The sequence below is a fragment of the Haemorhous mexicanus genome, chromosome 4, assembly GCF_027477595.1.
Source record: "Haemorhous mexicanus isolate bHaeMex1 chromosome 4, bHaeMex1.pri, whole genome shotgun sequence".
Taxonomy (NCBI): Eukaryota; Metazoa; Chordata; class Aves; order Passeriformes; family Fringillidae; genus Haemorhous; species Haemorhous mexicanus.
Window position 1 is genome coordinate 19,253,133 of NC_082344.1, and position 18,789 is coordinate 19,271,921.

General features: G+C 48.9%; 2 protein-coding genes across 2 annotated transcripts; one reads left to right on the forward strand and one right to left on the reverse strand.

Annotated features, from left to right (window-relative positions):
- Positions 1 to 1,355: 1,355 nt before the first annotated feature.
- On the forward strand, positions 1,356 to 7,542 carry LOC132326150 (foot protein 1 variant 2-like). Its single transcript, XM_059843968.1, has 3 exons — positions 1,356 to 2,129; positions 2,363 to 2,508; positions 2,994 to 7,542. The coding sequence occupies exons 1-3, from the start codon at positions 1,877 to 1,879 to the stop codon at positions 4,185 to 4,187; spliced, it is 1,593 nt and encodes a 530-aa protein (XP_059699951.1). The 5' UTR covers positions 1,356 to 1,876; the 3' UTR covers positions 4,188 to 7,542.
- Positions 7,543 to 10,352: 2,810 nt separating this feature from the next.
- On the reverse strand, positions 10,353 to 18,073 carry REELD1 (reeler domain containing 1). The gene is made up of 7 exons (XM_059845611.1): positions 17,784 to 18,073; positions 16,769 to 16,991; positions 14,996 to 15,147; positions 13,964 to 14,249; positions 12,937 to 12,997; positions 11,852 to 12,002; positions 10,353 to 11,272 (listed from the first exon to the last, which is right to left on the reverse strand). The coding sequence occupies exons 1-7, from the start codon at positions 18,001 to 18,003 to the stop codon at positions 10,602 to 10,604; spliced, it is 1,764 nt and encodes a 587-aa protein (XP_059701594.1). The 5' UTR covers positions 18,004 to 18,073; the 3' UTR covers positions 10,353 to 10,601.
- Positions 18,074 to 18,789: the final 716 nt, after the last annotated feature.

The window sequence follows — 18,789 nt, forward strand, 5'->3', positions numbered from 1 at the left end:
TGTACCAGTCAGCAGGTTAACATTTAGATACCATTTTGATTACATGTTTCCTTTTTTGTTTGTTTGGTTAAGGATTTTCAGGAGATTTTCAGAATATATGGGCTGGCATGGAAAGCAAATCTAGATTCTATCAGATATATCTCAATGCTTCTTAACACCATGTGCTTTCATCAGTTTTTTCTTTATGCCTTGTTCTTTGTAGGCAGCACTTAGTACTTCACAGTCTTTCAGAGAGAGTGCTGACTGTGGCTGAGAAGTCATCCTGAAAAGTAGGGACACAAGTATTTTCCATTTTAGATACACAGGCCAAAATACCACACATATATGACCAAAGTGACTTTTACTTAGGTACTACATGATAGGAAAATTCAGTCAAATTGTCGTATTTTAAAGAATGAAAGCAAAATTTTCCATCTTGCTGACAAATGGATCTGTGCTTCCCTGTGCCCCAGGGCCTGCACACCCTCATCCTGCAAGCAGAGGTGCCTACAAAAAGGCTGGAGAGGGATTTTCTCTAAGGACAAGTAGTCATAGAATAAGAGGGAATAGTTTCAAGCTGAAACAGAGCAGATTTAAAATAGATATTAGGAAGAAATTCTCGACTGTGAGGGTGGTGAGGCACGGGCACAGGGTCCCCAGAGAAGATGTGGCTGCCCCATCCCTGGAAAAGTTCAAGGCCCAGTTGGATGGGGCTTTGAGCAGCAGCTGGTGTGAGGTGTCCCTGCCCTGCACTGGAACTGAATGATCGTTAAGGTCCGACCCCACCATTCTATGGCTCCATGTTGCTCCAGTGCCAGACGCTGCAGTGCCTGGAACATGGAACGGCTGCTCTGTGACATCAGCCCAGGGCTGAGAGCACCACAGGTGCTGTGAGCACCACAGGTGCTGAGAGCGCCACAGGTGCTGTGAGCGCCACAGGTGCTGTGAGCACTGCGGCTGTGCTGGCACACAGAGGCTTTGCTCCTGTAGCTGGCAAGAGCCACGGGCAGCCATGCTGCTGCTGTGCCTTCTCGCGCTGCTGGCCACGTGCAGGCCTGTGCAGGGCACGTGGAACACCTGCGAGTAAGTGGCCCCAGGCTCGGGGAGGGCTTGGGCAGCACTTGGGGGCTCCCTGGAGCGGGCCCGCTTGTCCTCTGTGGCCAGGCCACAGCTCTCCGAACCGCACGGGGAAGCCTCAGTTCCTTGTGGACAGGCACACGCTCCGTGGCATGCTGTCCCCACACTTTGTGGGGAGCTTCTGCTGGAGCAGCAGCAAGCCATGGAGCAGGATGGAAACGACTTTCTACTTGCAGAGGAAACTGCGGGGTCCGGCCCTTGACTTCCGATGAGGAACGAGGCCTGACACGCGTCGTGGGTGGCAAAAGTGCCGAGGCAGGGGCCTGGCCCTGGCTTGTCAGCATCCAAGATCCCTCGGTTTCAGGCACGGGGCATCTGTGCGGAGGGTCCCTCATCAGTGCAAAGTGGGTCCTCACGGCAGCCCACTGCTTTGCCGAGTCCAGGTAAGCAGGAAACAGGGATGTCCCCACAACATCGGCAGGTGCCCTGTCAGCAAGTGCCGTACGCTTCTCCCATCTCATTTCTTTGCAGCGTGCCCAGTGCCTGGGCAACGCAATGCCCAGCTGAAAAATTGCTCAGGAGAAGGCTGGGCGCATGCCACTACTTCCTAGCAGCCTCCAGCTGGCACTCCCAGAGCCTGAGGCGTGCTAGAGCAGTCACCGCCTCCATAGTGCCGCTTTCCTCTCTGCCTTGAGAAGCAGAAGGCTGGTCACTGCTGGGCCACTGTTGGGCAGAAGGCTGGTCCCTGCTGGGCTGCCACAGCTCCAGGCTCTGCTCCCTCTCACCCTTCTCTCCACGTGCCTTCAGGAACATCAGCGCCATGCGCCTGCTGATCGGGGCCACCCAGCTGACCGAGCCGGGCCCTGGGGCCCAGGTGCGCCTGATTAAGCGGCTGCTGGTTCACAAGGAATACGGTCCTGCCGACCAGAGCAACGACATCGCGCTGCTGGAACTGAACGAGCCTGTCCAGTGCAGCTCCTACATCCAGCTGGCGTGTGTGCCCAACGCCACGGTGAACGTGGCACTGCTGGAAACCTGCTACGTCGCTGGCTGGGGTGCCACTACTGCGAGATGTGAGTTTCCAAAAATGGAGGGCAAGCTCAATACACTGGGAAGATGGGTCGGGCTTCCTGACAGCAGAGGCCAAAGCCAGAATAAGGCTGCCCACTCCCTAAAAGCAGACAGCAGGGATAGAAAGCTCCAGCAACTCTGTCGAGGCACAGACAAACCCTAGGGAAGGGGATCATGTCCAGATGGGGAAAGTGGCAGCGAGCTGACGGGTCCTCATTCCTTTCTGTGCTCACAGCTCAGAAATCAAGTGATGTCCTGCAGGAGGCCAAGGTCCACCTTATCAATGTCCAGGTCTGCAACAGCAGTGAGTGGTACCAGGGGGATGTCCATAGCCACAACTTGTGTGCTGGCTACCCGGAGGGTGGCATCGACACCTGCCAGGTAAGAGCGTCACTTGGTGACAAGTCAGTCAGCCCCCAGCAGCGCAGGCAGCATCGCCCCAACACAGCCCAGCCCCTGCTTTCCCTGGCCACTCACTCTCTCAGCCCTGGCTCCCCACTTTTGCTGGGGCTTCTCACCCATTCCCCATGTGCAGGGCCTAGCCCGGGACCTCCCTTGTCTCAGAGGCCTGGCACTCTGCCCAGAAAGCTCTGCCACAAGCGCTCTTTGCAGTCTAGACATCCAGATGCCAATGCTGGAACATCTGTCCTCTGCACATCCAGGATCACTGTGCAGAGCTGAGAGAGAGCCTGACTTCATAGGCTCCCAACCCACTCCCACACAAGCTTCTGGGGGTTCCAGCACCTGAGCGGAGCCTTGCCCAGCTGAGAATACAGCTCTGGCAGGGGCTGTAAGAGAGAAGGAGTCAGCACCAGTGCTGACAGGGGCCACCCAACACCACCTTAATCCTCTCTGCTTCTCTGCAGGGTGACAGCGGGGGTCCACTCATGTGCAAAGACAACAATGCTGACTTCTTCTGGGTTGTCGGAGTGACCAGCTGGGGAAGAGGCTGTGCCAGAGCAAAACGGCCTGGAATATACACTTCTGTTCAGCACTTCTATGACTGGATTCTGCTCCAGATGGAACTGCTTCCACAAGTAGAGGCTTCTCGGGCATGGGGTCATTATACAACCGCCCCACCAGCACCAGCCTGGACTCATACAAATGCCCCATGGCCCACTCAGAAGCCATGGCCGAGACCACCTCCCACCCAGAACCCATGGCCAAGACCACCTCCCACTTATAATCCATGGCCAACAACACAGCCGGCTCCAAAGCCATGGCCAACAACACAGCCGGCTCCAAAGCCATGGCAAACAACACAGCCGGCTCCAAAGCCATGGCAAACAACACAGCCGGCTCCAAAGCCATGGCAAACAACACAGCCGGCTCCAAAGCCATGGCAAACAACACAGCCGGCTCCAAAGCCATGGCAAACAACACAGCCGGCTCCAAAGCCATGGCAAACAACACAGCCGGCTCCAAAGCCATGGCAAACAACACAGCCGGCTCCAAAGCCATGGCAAACAACACAGCCGGCTCCAAAGCCATGGCAAACAACACGGCCCCCTCCAAAGCCATGGCCAACAACACTGCCCCCTCCGAAGCCATGGCCAACAACACTGCCCCCTCCGAAGCCATGGCCAACAACACTGCCCCCTCCAAAGCCATGGCCAACAACACTGCCGGCTCCAAAGCCATGGCAAACAACACAGCCGGCTCCAAAGCCATGGCCAACAGCACTGCCCCCTCCGAAACCATGGCCAACAGCACTGCCCCCTCCGAAGCCATGGCCAACAACACTGCCCCCTCCGAAGCCATGGCCAACAACACTGCCCCCTCCGAAGCCATGGCCAACAACACTGCCCCCTCCGAAGCCATGGCCAACAACACTGCCCCCTCCGAAGCCATGGCCAACAACACTGCCCCCTCCAAAGCCATGGCCAACAACACTGCCTGCTCCGAAGCCATGGCCACAACCAACCCCCACTCCGAAGCCAAGTTCGATACCCACACCAGTGGAAGAGATTAAGACCTGCCCATTTCCACTCAATAAGCTGATGGAATTCTTCACTCAGATGCAGGAGCTCCTGAAGAACCTACGAGGAATTCCAGTTTGAGCAGGAGAATGGACAGGATCCAGTGCAGGTTGCATGGGACCGTGACTGTTTCCTGCTGAGGCAACGCCTGCTGATCCAAAGGCCGCCTCAGTGCCGAAGGCCTGCTCTGTCCTGCCCACGTTGCTCCTCTACATGTATGCAAGTGCTAGCATTGACTTAGTTGCTGAAATAAAGTTGCCTGTGTTTGTGGTTAACCATGCTTTCAGTCCAGTTTGGTCTCCTGGGCAAGGCAAGGAGTTCATTGCCCAGGACCTGCAAAATGAGGCTGCCTCAGACCATTTGGGCACAAAGGGAGTCACTCTAAAGGGCTGGAACTGTGTCTGGTCAGACAGAAGAGTGCTCAGAACCACCACAGGATGGAGAAGACTGGCACATCAAGGCTAGGAAGAGGACAGGAGGAGACAATGCCATATGCAGACACTTTGGGGACGGACACATTGAGGCACACAAGCTGGTGACTAGGACTTGGCAAAAGCCTGAGCTAATGGAGCAGACCTGGGAAGCTCCTGAAAAATTTCTGACTGTTACAAAGACAGGGAGAAGATGAAAGGAGCTACAGCGCCCTAAGGAAGAGCAAGATTTCAGAGGTAGCAAAGGGAAATTGATGTTGGAGGCGGCCACAATTCAGAGATGTGGGTCATTCTGGGGAGGAGAACCTGGCAGGAGCAGAAGGACCCAGGAAACTGCATCTGTACTGCCATGGAAGGTCAAGGTGAGCTAGTTAACAGCACCTACAACACCAAGTCTGTTCACAGGTGGGACACACCTTGGATTGAGGGGGAAAAGATAGCAGGGAGGAGAGAAGGTCAGAGAGGAGTCAAGGAAGATGAGGGGGATGTGTAAGCATGGCAGATAGGGAGAAATGAGGATCAAGGAGCCAGTCTCACAGACACAAGCTGCATCCTTGGTCTCACATTCCAGGAGCCACAACTGCCCTTGTCAGCGTGGGCCCAGAACAGCACTAGTCCTTGTAGACAGCAAGGCCAGGGAGCCTCCCAGAGGGTGTTGCTGTGGCTGACGTGGCCAGCATGGACTGTGCCACATCCCTGTTTCCAGCGCTTTGCACAGGAAGGATGACAGTGCCTGGGTATCTCTGGCGGATGTGACTGGTGCTGCACTGCTCGCCTGCCGTGGCTGTAACCAGACTGGACACATGCATGGTCTCTGCAGGAGCCATGTGCTCTGGGGGTGGTTTTGGGAAGGAGCTTCTGGCAAGCAGCTGCAGAGAGAGGGGTGGCAGTGGACCTCCCAAAGAGACCCTGATGCCACACAGGGTGTTTTCCTGCAAGCTGTTAACAGGAAGTTCTGGAAGCCACTCCAAAAAGAGGGGCTAAAATAAAGCTGGAGAAGGACTCTTTTACAAGGGCAAGTAGTAATAGGACAAGGAGGAATGGCTTTAAAGTGAAGGTAAGTTTAGAATAGATATTAGGAAGAAATTCTTCTCAACCAGAGGGACTTCATGGCTTCAAAGCCACAGTCAAAGCAAATGTCACAACCATCTCCTCCTCAGAGATGGAAAAAGCCTGTCACAGTCATTACCGTGACACGAGCACCTACCAGCAGCTTCCAACTGCTCATTCAAATGCCAAGTGACAGGCAGATGTTTCTAGGAAGAAATACAGCCCTCTCAGAGCCTTGGGTTGCATCACCCACCAGGACAGCATTGCCTCAGCCTTCTCTGGCCAGAGCTGTGACCCGCTGGAGTCACTTGAGCTCAGCCGGGCTCAGCTCTGACCATGGGGCCCAGACAGACCACGTGGCACTGCTGGAACTGGAGAGAGGTTTGCTTCTTCTTGTCACAAATGTCTTCCTTAGCAGGAAGCTGTCAGGAGAAGGGGACATAGGACAACTTACACCCTGCTTATTGTTTTCCCAGCAGCGTTTGTGTAGTGGATTTCTAGAAGAAAAAATCCCCACAAACTGCAGTTGGGAATTTGAAATAGCACTGGGGACAACGGTGTATGCTCTCTAGTGGCTTGATAACTGAGATAGAGTATAAACCATTTAAGCTGAACTGTCACTGGAAGGGAAGGATTACAAACCCTCCCCCGCCCGAGCGCTCCCCACCGCGCCGGGACCCGCCCGGGCAGCGGGGCCGCCATCGCCGCGACAACGCTGCCCCCTGGCGGCGGCCGGCGGGAGCGCGGCGCGGCCCCGGGGAATGCCTGGGGATGGACCCCGCGGCCCCGTGGGCCCGTGCGGATCCGCTCGGGAAGGCGGGTACTGCACGGTTCCTGCCGCGAGCCGCGCGGGCAGACACCGCTGCAGGCAGCCCTGCCTCTGACACGTCGCGTCGGTGCTGCCTTAGACACTGGTAATTACTGGTGACACCTCACTTCGACTGGGTTAAATATTTTCCCACTCCGGGCCGTGTGTTTGCACAGGAAGGATCAGCGAGTCACGTCTGCTGCCGTTCCCTCCGCACCAGCTGCCCGATGTCCTTGGTACCTGGCCGTCAGTTCTTAATGTACATCAACATGCACTGATATACAGCCAGGCTGATCTTTGACTCACCTTTGGAACAGCAACACATTTTCTCAACAACAAATTATACTTTGACATTAGAAGGTGGCAATCTGTAATGGATATTGCAATCTGAAGATTGAAAGAGACTATCTGTGATCTTTGTCCTCAGCCGAGCAAGCTGGAGTCTCTCTTCCCTCCTACACATTATTTGATTGTGGGACATAACCTTGGGATGTACTAATAATCATTAGTCAGAGCTGATGTTTCCGTTACGGGCCTGCCCTGCTCGGGAAGGGAGATGTTCTCTAGAACAGTAGTAAATCAGCAAAACATGCACATAAATATACAGCAAAATGTGGTTTGAGACACGGTCCTTCATACGTCATGTAGCAAAATGTTGAGAGAGTCACACACACACTAAAGAGGAAGGAGGGCTGCTGAGACAAGACCTGTGGAGGAGAAGCAGTTCTGCAGGAGGAAGGGACTGGGAGAGATCTCTGAACAGCTCCTGGTCCAGGGGAAGTTGTGACTCCCCAAGTCCTTCTCTGCCCTCTCCTAGCCTTGGACAAGCTGGCAGGAGAGAGAAGGGAAGGCAAAGGAAGGAAGGGAGGCCAGTGGAGCCGTCCAGACACAATGAGCCTTAAGGGCCTGGCAGGGGCAGTGAAAGGATCCAGCTTGCCAGGAGAAGCGAGAGGTCTGTTCTGTTGTTCCCCAGATTTGCAGGTCAGGCTGCTACTTTGTCATTTGTTTTTGCTGCTAAGCAGCTGTCTTTTTGGAGCCGAATGTGGCAGAAAGTTTTAGAGCTTCTCCTTTGCTTGTTGCTTTTTTTACAGGCATTTGTCATTAGTATTTAAATCTGAGTGAATAAATAACACATGTATGTGCTGAATGTTTTACTCTCTGGGTTCTTCACCTTGCTGCTTTGCCTTCCTTGGTTTTGTGGTCCTGACTATTTGCAGAAACTGTGCCAAAAGGGCTGACCAAGATCTCTGAAATCCCTGGGGCTGCATCCCACTCTGATCTGGGAGAGCCTGAGCTTGCACATCCCTGCTGACCTGTCTTGCTTAGTGCAACCTCTCCACATTACATTTTGTTATTTCTAATTTTTTTTTTTCCTGGAGTAAGTATAGCTCAAGCATTGCAATAGCCATTTTTATTGCCAAAACTATGTTTGATGCATGTTTGACTGGTGGGGAGATAGGCTCAGGATAGGTGTGCATTAGCTGCTTTCGGTACTTCTGACCCCAAACCATGTCACTTCACTGAGGGATGCCAGCCTGGTGTGGCCCACAGGTGACTGCAGGCTGAGCTGCCCTGGAGAAACTGAAATCCTCAGTTCCAGCAGAATGTCTGTGACCAGCCCAGTCATGCACTAGGGAGGCAAATAAGGCCAGTCTTTTCCTTGTCTCTTTAGTAAATATTAAAATGGTTTGTGCCTTTTTTTTCCTAATTCTGACATTTTTTTTTTTCAGAAATCTGTTACAAGCGTGAGCACAGACTAATTTCCATATAAGGCAAGTCAGTTAAGAGTGGGTATGTTTGAATGGTGTGCCTTTTAATAAATGAACCACTGCTCATGTTTCTAACAGCATTAAGAGATAAGACCTCCATTCCTCCTGTCATGGCAGCTACAACAAACAGAACATCATTCAGAAGGCAAGAAAAGACACAGGCACTTTAGGTCTCAGCCAAGAGAGCTGCAAAGTAGCAAAACTCATTACTAATTCAGGAGCTGTATCCCTCAGAGCTCACCATTACTGGTCTTACTACTAATAGTGCTGGAGCACATCAATTTAACAGAAGGCAGAGTTTGGCAGAAGGCAGAATGGTGTTGAAGTGCCACTTTCCCAATCAAACACCTCTATGAGGCCTTCCCTTGCTCTAGTCAGCCTAGAAAGAAGCAGTGCTGGGTTGTGGGGAAAGAGCTGAGGAGAGGAAGGTTCTGGTTTTATAGCCAGAGCAGTCTGGTAACATTAATCCTAGAGAAACAGTGAAAGAGACCACAGGTATTTGTAATTTATTCATAAAGAGCTATGCCATCATAAGAAACTTTTTAAAATAATATGTGATAGTTCTTTAAATATTTAAGAGTTTGTTGACCTATTTTCTCAGTTAATTAGGATTTTTTGGCTGCATTAACAATGACTTGAATGCAGTCTGTTTTAGTCACTACACAGTTCAGCTACACTGGGTTACAGAAACATGATTTCTTTCTAAGGCACATGACACAGGAGAGGAATGCCATTGTAAGTGTCTAGATGTGTGCTTAAAAACCTGGAGACTTATTAGTAGGTAGGGCATAAGCTCAATCAAGTGAATATAAAACCATTCACCTGGCATCCTTCTGAGTCCTAAACCAAACTTTGTGTTTTCAATTACAGTACTACCCTTGTTTTCTCTGCAGCAAAGGGCTATGGTGCAGTTGCCCTTCTCTTCAAAGTGCAGTGGTTAAGAGCATCAAGCTCATCTCTGCAAGCTGCATTTGTGAGTTCACTTCTTTTCTTACTCATTTCTTTTGCCCAGGCCTAGAAGTGGAGTTGATAAAACCTTGTCCATGTGTGCAGCACAAATCACAGTGCAGCAGTATGGTCAGGAACCAGCTCTTTCTGAATGATAATGGAAGGCACTGTTAGTGAAAGCTGCACTGTGCATCATGCTGGAGCTGGAGCTGGAGCAGGAGAGCTCATGTACCACCTGTCTTCTCTGAAGTCAGTGGTGAGGCAAGGGAGGATGTGAGAGCAGGGCTTGACTGACTATCCAGCATGGAGATGGGCAATAGCTGGAGATGGCCACAGGGCCCTCCTGACAGAGGGGAAGCTGTCACCAGGAAGGCTGGGTGAACCATTAGAGTTCTGTCGTTATCTGCTTGGTTCAGGGGCATTGCTGTGGGCTGTGAATTAGGCTGCAGCACCAAAATGTAAGTTTGTACCCCACTACATGGCTTGGGAATGATCAGCTCTGAGCTGATCCACTCTAGAAAAGGATACTAGAGGGGTCAGTTCCTGCTCTCTGAAAGGCTCTAAAATGTACATCTCAATAGGATCATTATCAGGTCTATTTCTGGCTCTTTTAAAGCTGCAGTAAAATAAAACTTTACCCTTGCTGTTGTCACCTCTCCTTAGGAGGTGTCCAGGATCATGCTGTTTTCCAAGAGCGGCTTTAGGGGTCTCCTGCAGAAAACCACAGGGTCAGAGAGAAGTTTGCACAAACTCAGAACACAAGGATGCTGTTAACTTCCCATGCAGCCTTTGCAGGGCATCTCCAAAGTGACCTGGGAAGGGTACTTCTCAGTCTGTGTTTCTGCACAGTGTCACTGAGCTGACTCAAAGTAAAAGACTAAATAAATGTTGGCTGTCAGGCTTCAACAAGCTTCTTCATCAGGTGCAAATGGACGAGAAAGATTTTCTTCCATTTGCACCTGATGAGGAGGCATGTTTCCCCCCAAAAGCTGGTGTCTGCCATCCTGTGTTTCACTCCATGGATCAATTCAGCATTCTTGGGATCAATGTTCTCCACTAATGAGTTATTGCTTTTTATTTTCAAATTGCAACTTGAAATCTTTTGCAAATATTTGTCATCTGAAGGATACCAAGTGCACGGAGTCAAACCTGTAAGCTCTTAAATGAGAATGGTTGGGTTTGTAGTTCCTAGAAAGAAATATAACACTAGAAACTTTTTTTCTGAGATTAAAGAGGAGTCAATACCACAGTGCAGAGAAAGAATTTCTATTTTTGGCTACACCCTTAAGGCAACAAAAGAAGTGTATGTCACTGCCACAGTGACAGCCAATGAGCAGATATACAATATTAATTGCAGTAAGTGTAACACACTGAGCAATCTATCAGCTTCAATTTTCTCAGCAGCTGTAGTTTAGATACATTTGCCTAATACCTCTGTCTGAACTGGCTGCTTCGGGTTTGTTTGCCTGTATGGCAGCACAAAGAGGGACTAAACAACCACAGTCTTCTTCACGCTGCTCGAGGGGCTGACCCAGTTGCACTGGGCTGGCACCAGCACGAAACTGTTGTCCTGGATCTTTCGGAAGCGCATCACTGCCCCGTTTTCCATGATGGTGATGACGTCGGGGTCGGGCTCGCTGAAGGACACCTCGGCCCGCTTGTGGCAGTGCTGGGCACAGACACAGCGCATGGCAGCTGCCAGTGCCAGGCCCAGCGCGGCTGTGCAGACCAGGAGGATGCCAAGTTGGGCTGCAAGGAGTCGGGTTCCTCTGCCAGGGCCTTCCCCTATCCCGGGAACAGCAGATTCAGGAGCCGGTCTGGTCACCCATGGCACGGTATTCCCAGCTGCCTCCTGCTCATCCTTGTCCTCCTCAGCCCTGCTGTCTGCCCTCTCTGGCTGTGGGGCCAGCTCTCTTTCTGCCATTTGCCTTGAGGCCGAGGACAAATTGCCAGCAGTGCTGGCATCACCAAGCCAGGCTGTGGTTGCAGTAACGCCGCCCAGGTGAGTGCGTACGTGCAGGGCAGAGGGAGACACTGTCTCACTCACACGTAGGGAGGCTTTCAAGATGGTCCCACTCTCAGTACTGCCCTTTGAAAGCAAAAACATGCCAAAATGTGCAGTGAGGAAAGAGAAAAGGGGGCTGATTAGGTTCTCACTACCTACCTCATGGAACACTTCAGCTCTGTTTCTGATGCCCTTTTGTCCCTCTGGCTTTGGATTAACTCTTCTCTATTCCCTGTTTACTCAATAGCTTTTAGGAAATGAAACAGATGCAACCCTCCATACTAGAATTGCCATGGGAGGAACAAGGCACCCGAGTTGGCCCCAGGGGCAAAGGCAGCGTGGGTTGGAGGGGCAAAGGTGTATGACACGGGTGGAGAGGAAGGTCACTGCTTTGTCAAACTAAATGTCTGCAGTTCCTGTTGTGGTGGTAGTATTTTTCACAGGCATCATTATCACAAAATAGTATCACTTAATAAACAATTCCCACCTTGAGTGGCACCAGGGTCATGCTGAAAGGGCAGGTGTGATTTTCCCAGCCAAGCTACATGTGTAGGCTTACATGGACCCACTGGGATTCAGTATTCCCCTTGTGAAGCTATGGAGTGGACACATGGGAGACTTGGGATGGCCTTTGCCATCAGCAGTTTTGGGGCATTCACATACAACTCTCCCCAAAGCCTGTCTTGCTTTCTCAGTTTACATAGCCAGTCTTCTGCCCCTCTGCGTTGCTTAACCATCCATTTTAGTGGGAATGTCAGTTCTTGCCTGGGCCTGTTTCTGGGCACTGTCTGGTTCCATGCACCTTATTTTAACTGTCACAAAATGCCAGCTGCTCCACGCCAGTTCTGCAGCCCAGGCTTTGCTGCAGGTATCATCCAAGACTAACTGGGAAACAAGCATGCAATTTAGGAGGCCCCCAATGAATTCTTCCATTCCCACTATGCACCTGAGCCCCCATCCAAAACCTGCAAAATGTACTGGAGTTTTTAATTTGGCTCCACTGAGATTTGGATCTGGCCCTCAGTAGCTGGCACTTCTCCAACCTGTCCAGCCCAGCAGGCTTTTTCACACATCCATTAATTACACCAGAGAAGCTCTCACCCTCTACCATCATTAGTGATTTCTAAAGCTTCCTGGGAAGACAGTGTGACAGGAGCACAAAGCTGAGGTGGGAGCCCTGGCAAGCCGTGAAGCAAAGTAGTGGAGGGTCAGAGCATCCTTTGTGGAAGGGATGGTTTCTGGAGGTGCTATTAAATTACAGTACTAAACAGAAGACTTCCAGTGGCCATACTGCAAACTATAAAGTAGCAGGCTGGCAAAGTTAGGACTGCATGTGTATGGATCACTTGTCCTTAAAATGCAAACACCATACTGTAAGGATATGCTGCAGGACTTGGGACTTTGGGATAGAAAATTGAACTGCCTCTGACTGAAGTCCCTGCCCTATCTCAACTCATTTCTCCTTTCTTTTCATACTCCTCCCTATTCTTGCCTAATTTCTCAGTGTTTTTGTTTCATTATGCTCTTTTGATCTTACCTTGTGCAATAGCTCATCCTTCCCTTTGGTTTCCATCTAGTGCCAGTTCTCCACTTCTCTCCATGGCTATGCCAGGTGCTCATGGTACACATCTCTCCTTTACTTGTTCTCTGTCCTCTGCTCCTTCCTAAATATTTCTGGCTCATTCTGGGCTGTACATCCCCTTTCTCTTTTATTTTCTGTGAGATTATTTCTCTTTCTCCTTTGGCATTTTGGAAACCAGATCTATTCTTTCTTCTCCTTGTATTTTTCTTTTCTCCATCACCTGCATAGTGGACTTACCCTGTTAACTCTGTGTCCTGTATCTCTAAGCACACACATTTCCAGCAGCCTGTAGTCACATCTACATAAGGGAAAGCAATTGTTTTTACAGTGGGCCTCTTAAAAACCCAGCCAGTGGGCTCAAAAAAAAAAAAAAAAAAAAACCAAGCTAGAAAGAGACATAACACCCAATTTCCAGTTAAGGAAAAAAATCTAAAACTTTCAACAGTCTCAGTGTAGTTTTAGCCATTTATGACACCTACATGGGCTGCTAGGGTGTCCTCCCCAGCCCTGGTGCTTACCTTGCTGTTGCCTGTACACATCAAACACAAGTTTAGGGTGGCAGCACTGGCAATGCTTCCTGCTCTGAAACAAGGACAGAGGAAAGGCAGGGTTAGCAAGTGACACCTGTGGCTCACACCACCAAGAAGTGCTGCTCCTTAGAGCAGTTTTGGGATGCATGCAGTCAATGTGGATCATACAATCTGTATTTTGAATTATGCCTGATCATTGATTCCTATCCCATCATTTTCACCCACAATATGAAATGTTGTTGCATGAAAGCTCATGCAGCCCAAACCTTCTAAAATTTCTCAGCAGACATCCTTAAGCCCAAATTTCATAATTGCTTTGCATCCTTTTTTTTTTTCCTTTTCCCTGCAGGTGGAGAAATAGGTCTGCTGAGTTCACTGTTTCACTGAATAGTTGTATGCACTTTCAGAACAATGTTACAGCAGTCAATAGGTTTTATCACATCTTTCCAGCACCTGGCCAACCCCCCACTGTGCTGAGCAACACAGCGCTGGGTTCTTAGGAGTTTGGTATTTTCTCCTTGTTACTGTCTGTCACGTGCAATATCCAAAGGATATTTTTATTTCTCAAATTGATTTTTATTTCTCAAAATCTCAGCAAACAAACACCCTCTCACCTCCTGGAGACACCTTCCTACACGCAGGCACCTTCCTACATTTTCCTTGCAAGGAAGCTATTACTATTTTCCTTCCCCACAAGGACTGGAGAAACAGCTTTTCCCACCACCTAGATTTACCCATTGAAGGTGCTGTAGCTGGAGACATTGTCCTGGGAGAGGAAACCTTGCAAGGCATCTACCATTCCAACATCTTGGGTGGGAAGGGATGGCTCCAGCCCCCGGCCTCTGGACCGGACACTCCTGCCGGACACAGCCCGCAAAGTCCGGGCCGCCTGCTTTGGCTCAGCAACGGGAAGAGTCTCAGACCCCACACCAAAACCTGGCTCTGGTGCTGGTGTTGCCACGATGCCATTGGGGCTGGCAGGCAGCAGGGAGCCAGTGGCAGCTGCAGGAGAGATGGGACCTTGGCCAGCAGGGAGACAAAACAAAAATCAGGGAGAGAGAAGCAAAAGTCTATTGTCTTTGGTTTGTTTATTTCAAATCCCACTCGGTGCCAAGGTTTGCCAGGAAGGTTTGTAACAGTGACTCTTTTATTTTCATGTCACTTATTTTTAAGAGGGAACCCACATGGGAATTAAAGCAGCAAAGCTCACTGCCTATGTACTAGTCAAGTAAAATAATAATTAGTGGGCCTTTTTTTTTTTTTTACGGTCAAGTAAAAAAATAATTAAAACTCGGCCTTGGTGCCATGCTAAAAATGCTGAGAAATACATTTGATTAGGTAAAAGTAAATTCTTGGAGCATCTTACTGACCAGAGGCTGCATAAATACAACTAAATATATAACTGGAGGGCAATAATTCCTCTATTTAGGCAACATTGCTAACTGCACTTCCTTCTCTCAAGAGCTGAGATTTTAGGTAAAGTATTATAAGATTTGCATTGAAATGATACGATCTAGCAACCCCATTTAACTTTCTGGTGCTCTCCTTTGAATTGGCTCCTCAAATACCAACACCTCAAATACTGACCCACTCCTTCACTTCAAGGAGTTCACCATGGCCATCACTGATCTCCTTGACAGACACAGGAATTAAATGGGTCCCCCCAGCTTGTTTGGGCCAATTGTGTTGGACACTTGCCCAGACTAAGCTGTAAAACTATTCTGCAGGGGGCCTTGGTAAGAAACAACAAGGTTTGCTCACCATACCTGTGGGGTGAGGGTCAGCTGGTCCCTGCAGGGGCGTGGGGGCTATGGCATCAGGCTTCTTGTCAGCAAGAGTCTTGTTTTGCCCTGCCTGAGCCACAACAGCAGATTCAATCTTTGCCCAGTAAACAAAGTATGACTGGACTATGGAAATGCTGTGAAAACATAATCAGGAAAGAATTTACTGTCTCTATAGCATTAATAAAACATCTGACTGTTTAGCTAATCACAAAGACTGCTTTAATCTGAAGAGAGAACCAATGCAAAAGTATTTTAAAGGATTAGCCTGTCGTACATTTTTCTATTACAAATAAAAGGTATCAGGTGCCATAAGAAAGATTTGGGGTGAAGAATCACCACTCAATAAAGAATTAAGTTCAGCCTAAAAATGTGTGGGAGCTTAAAAAAAAAACCAGCCTTTAAAAAAGCTGTATTACATTCATCATGTTGATAGAAGTACATTTGTAAAACTTGGACTAGCTCTGCTTACAATCTTCTGTAGGCAAGGAAACAACAGTGGTATTTATTAATTAAAACAAGCCAATGTAACTTGTACAAACAGCAGAATAGGTAAGGGGTAGAAAAAGTCTCTCTTCTCAGCCCTCTGATATTTGAGCCTGCCTAATCCTCTGCTTTTTGTCAGGTGCCAACACTGTGTTGGCCAACCTTTAACTGCACCCTGAGAGCCTTATTTAAGCTGCAGATTTTGGGAGAATTTCAGCTCAGATTGCTCAGCTGCTTCTCAGAATTATCTAAGGGGAAACCAACCTGGGTTTTCCTGTGCCAGATGACACTTAGAAGGCATTTTTAAGCCTAAAAAGGCATTTTTCCTGATGCTGTGACAGGGTAAAAAGAAAGAGTCTATCAGATATCAGCTCAGAGGGTAAAAGGCCAGACTTGAAGGAAATATCAGAGTGGGTGGCTAGGACTAGGTCTTCTTGGGATTTGTTTGTGTTTATTTGGGGGTTTTTGTGAGTTTAATAGTATTCCTTTAAACTGTAATGGTATTTTCTGATATAAAGCAATGGCCAAAATTTGGAAATTCCAAGCAGCAATATTTCTGTTTCAATGAATTTTTCTTGAATCACGATGAGATGCTCAAGCCACAACACTCAACAGGACACTTAGGTTTTGGGAGGCAGACAAGGATCTGGCCAAGCAGTTTCTAAGTGACTTTGTAAATTTGAAATATAACAATTTAATATCTTTTGAAATGAAAAGCTGCTGTGCTTCCTCTAAGGCAGTCAGTTAGAAGATGTTTAATTTCATTCCAAATCAGAACCAAGCTACTTGGACAGTTTGGGACTTTGGTGCAAAACAGAGATGTCGAGTTTTGACACAGTGCTCACTCTCTTTCTATTGTGAGTAACTCTGTTTACATTCAACTTTTTTTAAAACTAGCTTTTTTTGGTTTTTTTATTTTTTTTAAGAAGTGATGTACAAGATTATCCTGTAGCCAGGAAGTCCTATGGGCTGTATTATTTACGAAGACAGGCAACATGGTCACAGTTCTCTCTTTATGCCTTAATATTTCTGTTTCCTAAAATGCTTAAGCTGTCATCTTCCAGTGTATCTATTCTGAGAAAACAGTGACCATGTAAATAAAAGGCCGCACTATACAGCAGATATTTATGGTGATTTATGTACCTGCTGGGATACTGTAGCAGCATTTGGTAAGTATTCAGCTATTTTGGGTTCAAGATATATAAACCACTGTGCTGGACAGCCTGTAACTGAGAAGACACAAATTCTGATTAGGAACCAGCATGTCCTTACAAAAACTTGATGTCTCCAATGGGTTGGTCTGGTGCTTTCCATACGAAGGACAGGTTTCTCTTCAGTGACTTGTCCGAGTGTGTGACAGTGTCACCATCTTCAAAACAAGTCAGCAGCTTGGAACCGGGAGGCAGGAAGATGAACGTGCCAGCGATTTCGTTGTTGGATACTTTGCGAGCTTGCAGCATAAAGCCCATGTAATCCCGGGTGCTTCTTACTGTCACTTTTGGAAGACAAAACACAGGACACAAAGGGATTTGTCTTGCTGTTATGGAGTGAATTGCCTGCAATGGAGTTCCGAGAAAAAACCTTGGGCGACACTGCTGAAAACACCTTACTGTCTTTGTCCTCACAGTCTGTCTTGGACATGCTAGATACAGAAGGCCAGATACCTTTGGTTTTGCAATGTGTAATTGCACACAGGATTTGCCAGACTTCCCCCCCATCCCTCCTTGATGATGAGCTGTTAACCACATTGGACCAGGCAGCATGCAGCCATTTTTACGGAAGGAGGTTTGGACACCACTCCGTATGTGAGTGAAAGCTCGTGTTCTGCTCTCAAAGGGCTTTTGTTTTGCACAGGGATGAACAGGCAAGTGGCCAAGCTGGGGAATGGTGCCTCAGCTCTGTCTGCATCTGCCTGAGGAGCAGCAATGCCAGGGATGTGAAATGCTGCCAACCAAGTCCAAGAGTCAGGTGAGTCACCCAGACCCCTTCCAGAGGTGCAGAGGGGCTGGGAAGGTGACTTTACCCAGTGGAGGTGCCTTTCATGGGCCATTGCATGTAATGAGGTCTGTCTGGTATGGTTGAGACACAGCTGAGATAGATGAATCCTACCCAAAGCACCCATGCTGCAAAAAGAATTCTTCTGTAAATATGTCGTCATGACAAGAGAGGTGTTGTAGCTCACTCAGAGCAGTCATCCCTTTTCCCAGCCCTCGCAGAGATTAATTGCATCGCTTGAGATAAGTTACCATGTATTTTTCAGATGCAGGAGTGAGAAGCTGTTCCTTACCTGGCACCTTGTCTCCCGGGAAGAAGAAGGACATGTTGGTGTGGACAGTGACGTAGTTGCTGTTGGAGCTGTGCAGCTGCACCCTCAGGTGCCTGGGCATCATGTCACTGCAGGCGGAAAGGCTGGCACCCTGCGAGAAGGCAGCCGCGTAGGAGACCAAGCACAGGGTCATGCAGGCCCGGGCAACAATGGCAGTGGGGGCTCTCCCACCATCCTCCATCCTGCAGCAGGAAACAACGTGTTCACTTCAAAGCAGTGGCTTCCCAAATGGTGCCATTGATTTATCTGATCTCTAGAGCCGCCCTCGCCACTGTCTTTAAACAAAAGGGAATAAGTGATCTCTGTGGCACCTGGAGCCACTTTGGGAATCCACAGCATTTACATTATGAAGTGAACTGTTCAGGCTGGGAGAGGGAAGAGCCCCCCACAAGAGGATGTATTTCTTGTGAAGCTGCCCATGGAGGGTGCAGCCAGAAAAGATTTGCTCTAAAAAGTCTTGTGGGTTTTAGGAGGAGGAGCAGGCTCTGTACAGCCACACTCAGCACCCTCCACCACTCCCAGCCCAAATGTGCAGCCTGATCAATAGGGGAAACATCTGCCTTTTGGACCTGCAGATCTACTGCAGGCCCTGTCACATATGGGGCTGATGCCCAGGGCAGAGCCTGTCCCTGCCTGCCATCACAGAGCCTCTCCCTGCGGTGACAGCACAAAACACATTTCCAGATTGAACAGAGTATTGTGCCATTCTGCTTTTTCAAAAAGCACTTTTCAAAGTGAAGATGAAGGATAAGTGTGTGGCATTTATTGTAATGGATATCGCAAAGCAGGTGCTTCTGATTTTAATGTAGCACTTTCTACCATCTTTTCAACATACCTGCCTTAGATGTCATTACACTAAGTCAATGAGTAAATGTAAATAAATCAAAGGCAACAGAGGCTGAGAAGGTCTAGCTTACACCTCTCTCTCAAGCACCTCTGAAACTTGCCAGCCAACTAACAAAGCACT

Excerpts from the sequence above, each read along its gene's own strand:
- REELD1 (XM_059845611.1), bottom strand. The coding sequence starts at position 18,003 with ATGGAGGATGGTGGGAGAGCCCCCACTGCCATTGTTGCCCGGGCCTGC. Across the intron at positions 14,250-14,995 it reads AGCTGACCCTCACCCCACAG|GTCCCATCTCTCCTGCAGCT; the intron begins GTATGGTGAGCA and ends CTGCTGGCCAAG. Across the intron at positions 11,273-11,851 it reads CATTCCCACTAAAATGGATG|GTAGTGAGAACCTAATCAGC; the intron begins GTTAAGCAACGC and ends TCCATGAGGTAG.
- LOC132326150 (XM_059843968.1), top strand. The coding sequence starts at position 1,877 with ATGCGCCTGCTGATCGGGGCCACCCAGCTGACCGAGCCGGGCCCTGGG. Across the intron at positions 2,130-2,362 it reads GGGTGCCACTACTGCGAGAT|CTCAGAAATCAAGTGATGTC; the intron begins GTGAGTTTCCAA and ends CTGTGCTCACAG. Across the intron at positions 2,509-2,993 it reads GTGGCATCGACACCTGCCAG|GGTGACAGCGGGGGTCCACT; the intron begins GTAAGAGCGTCA and ends GCTTCTCTGCAG.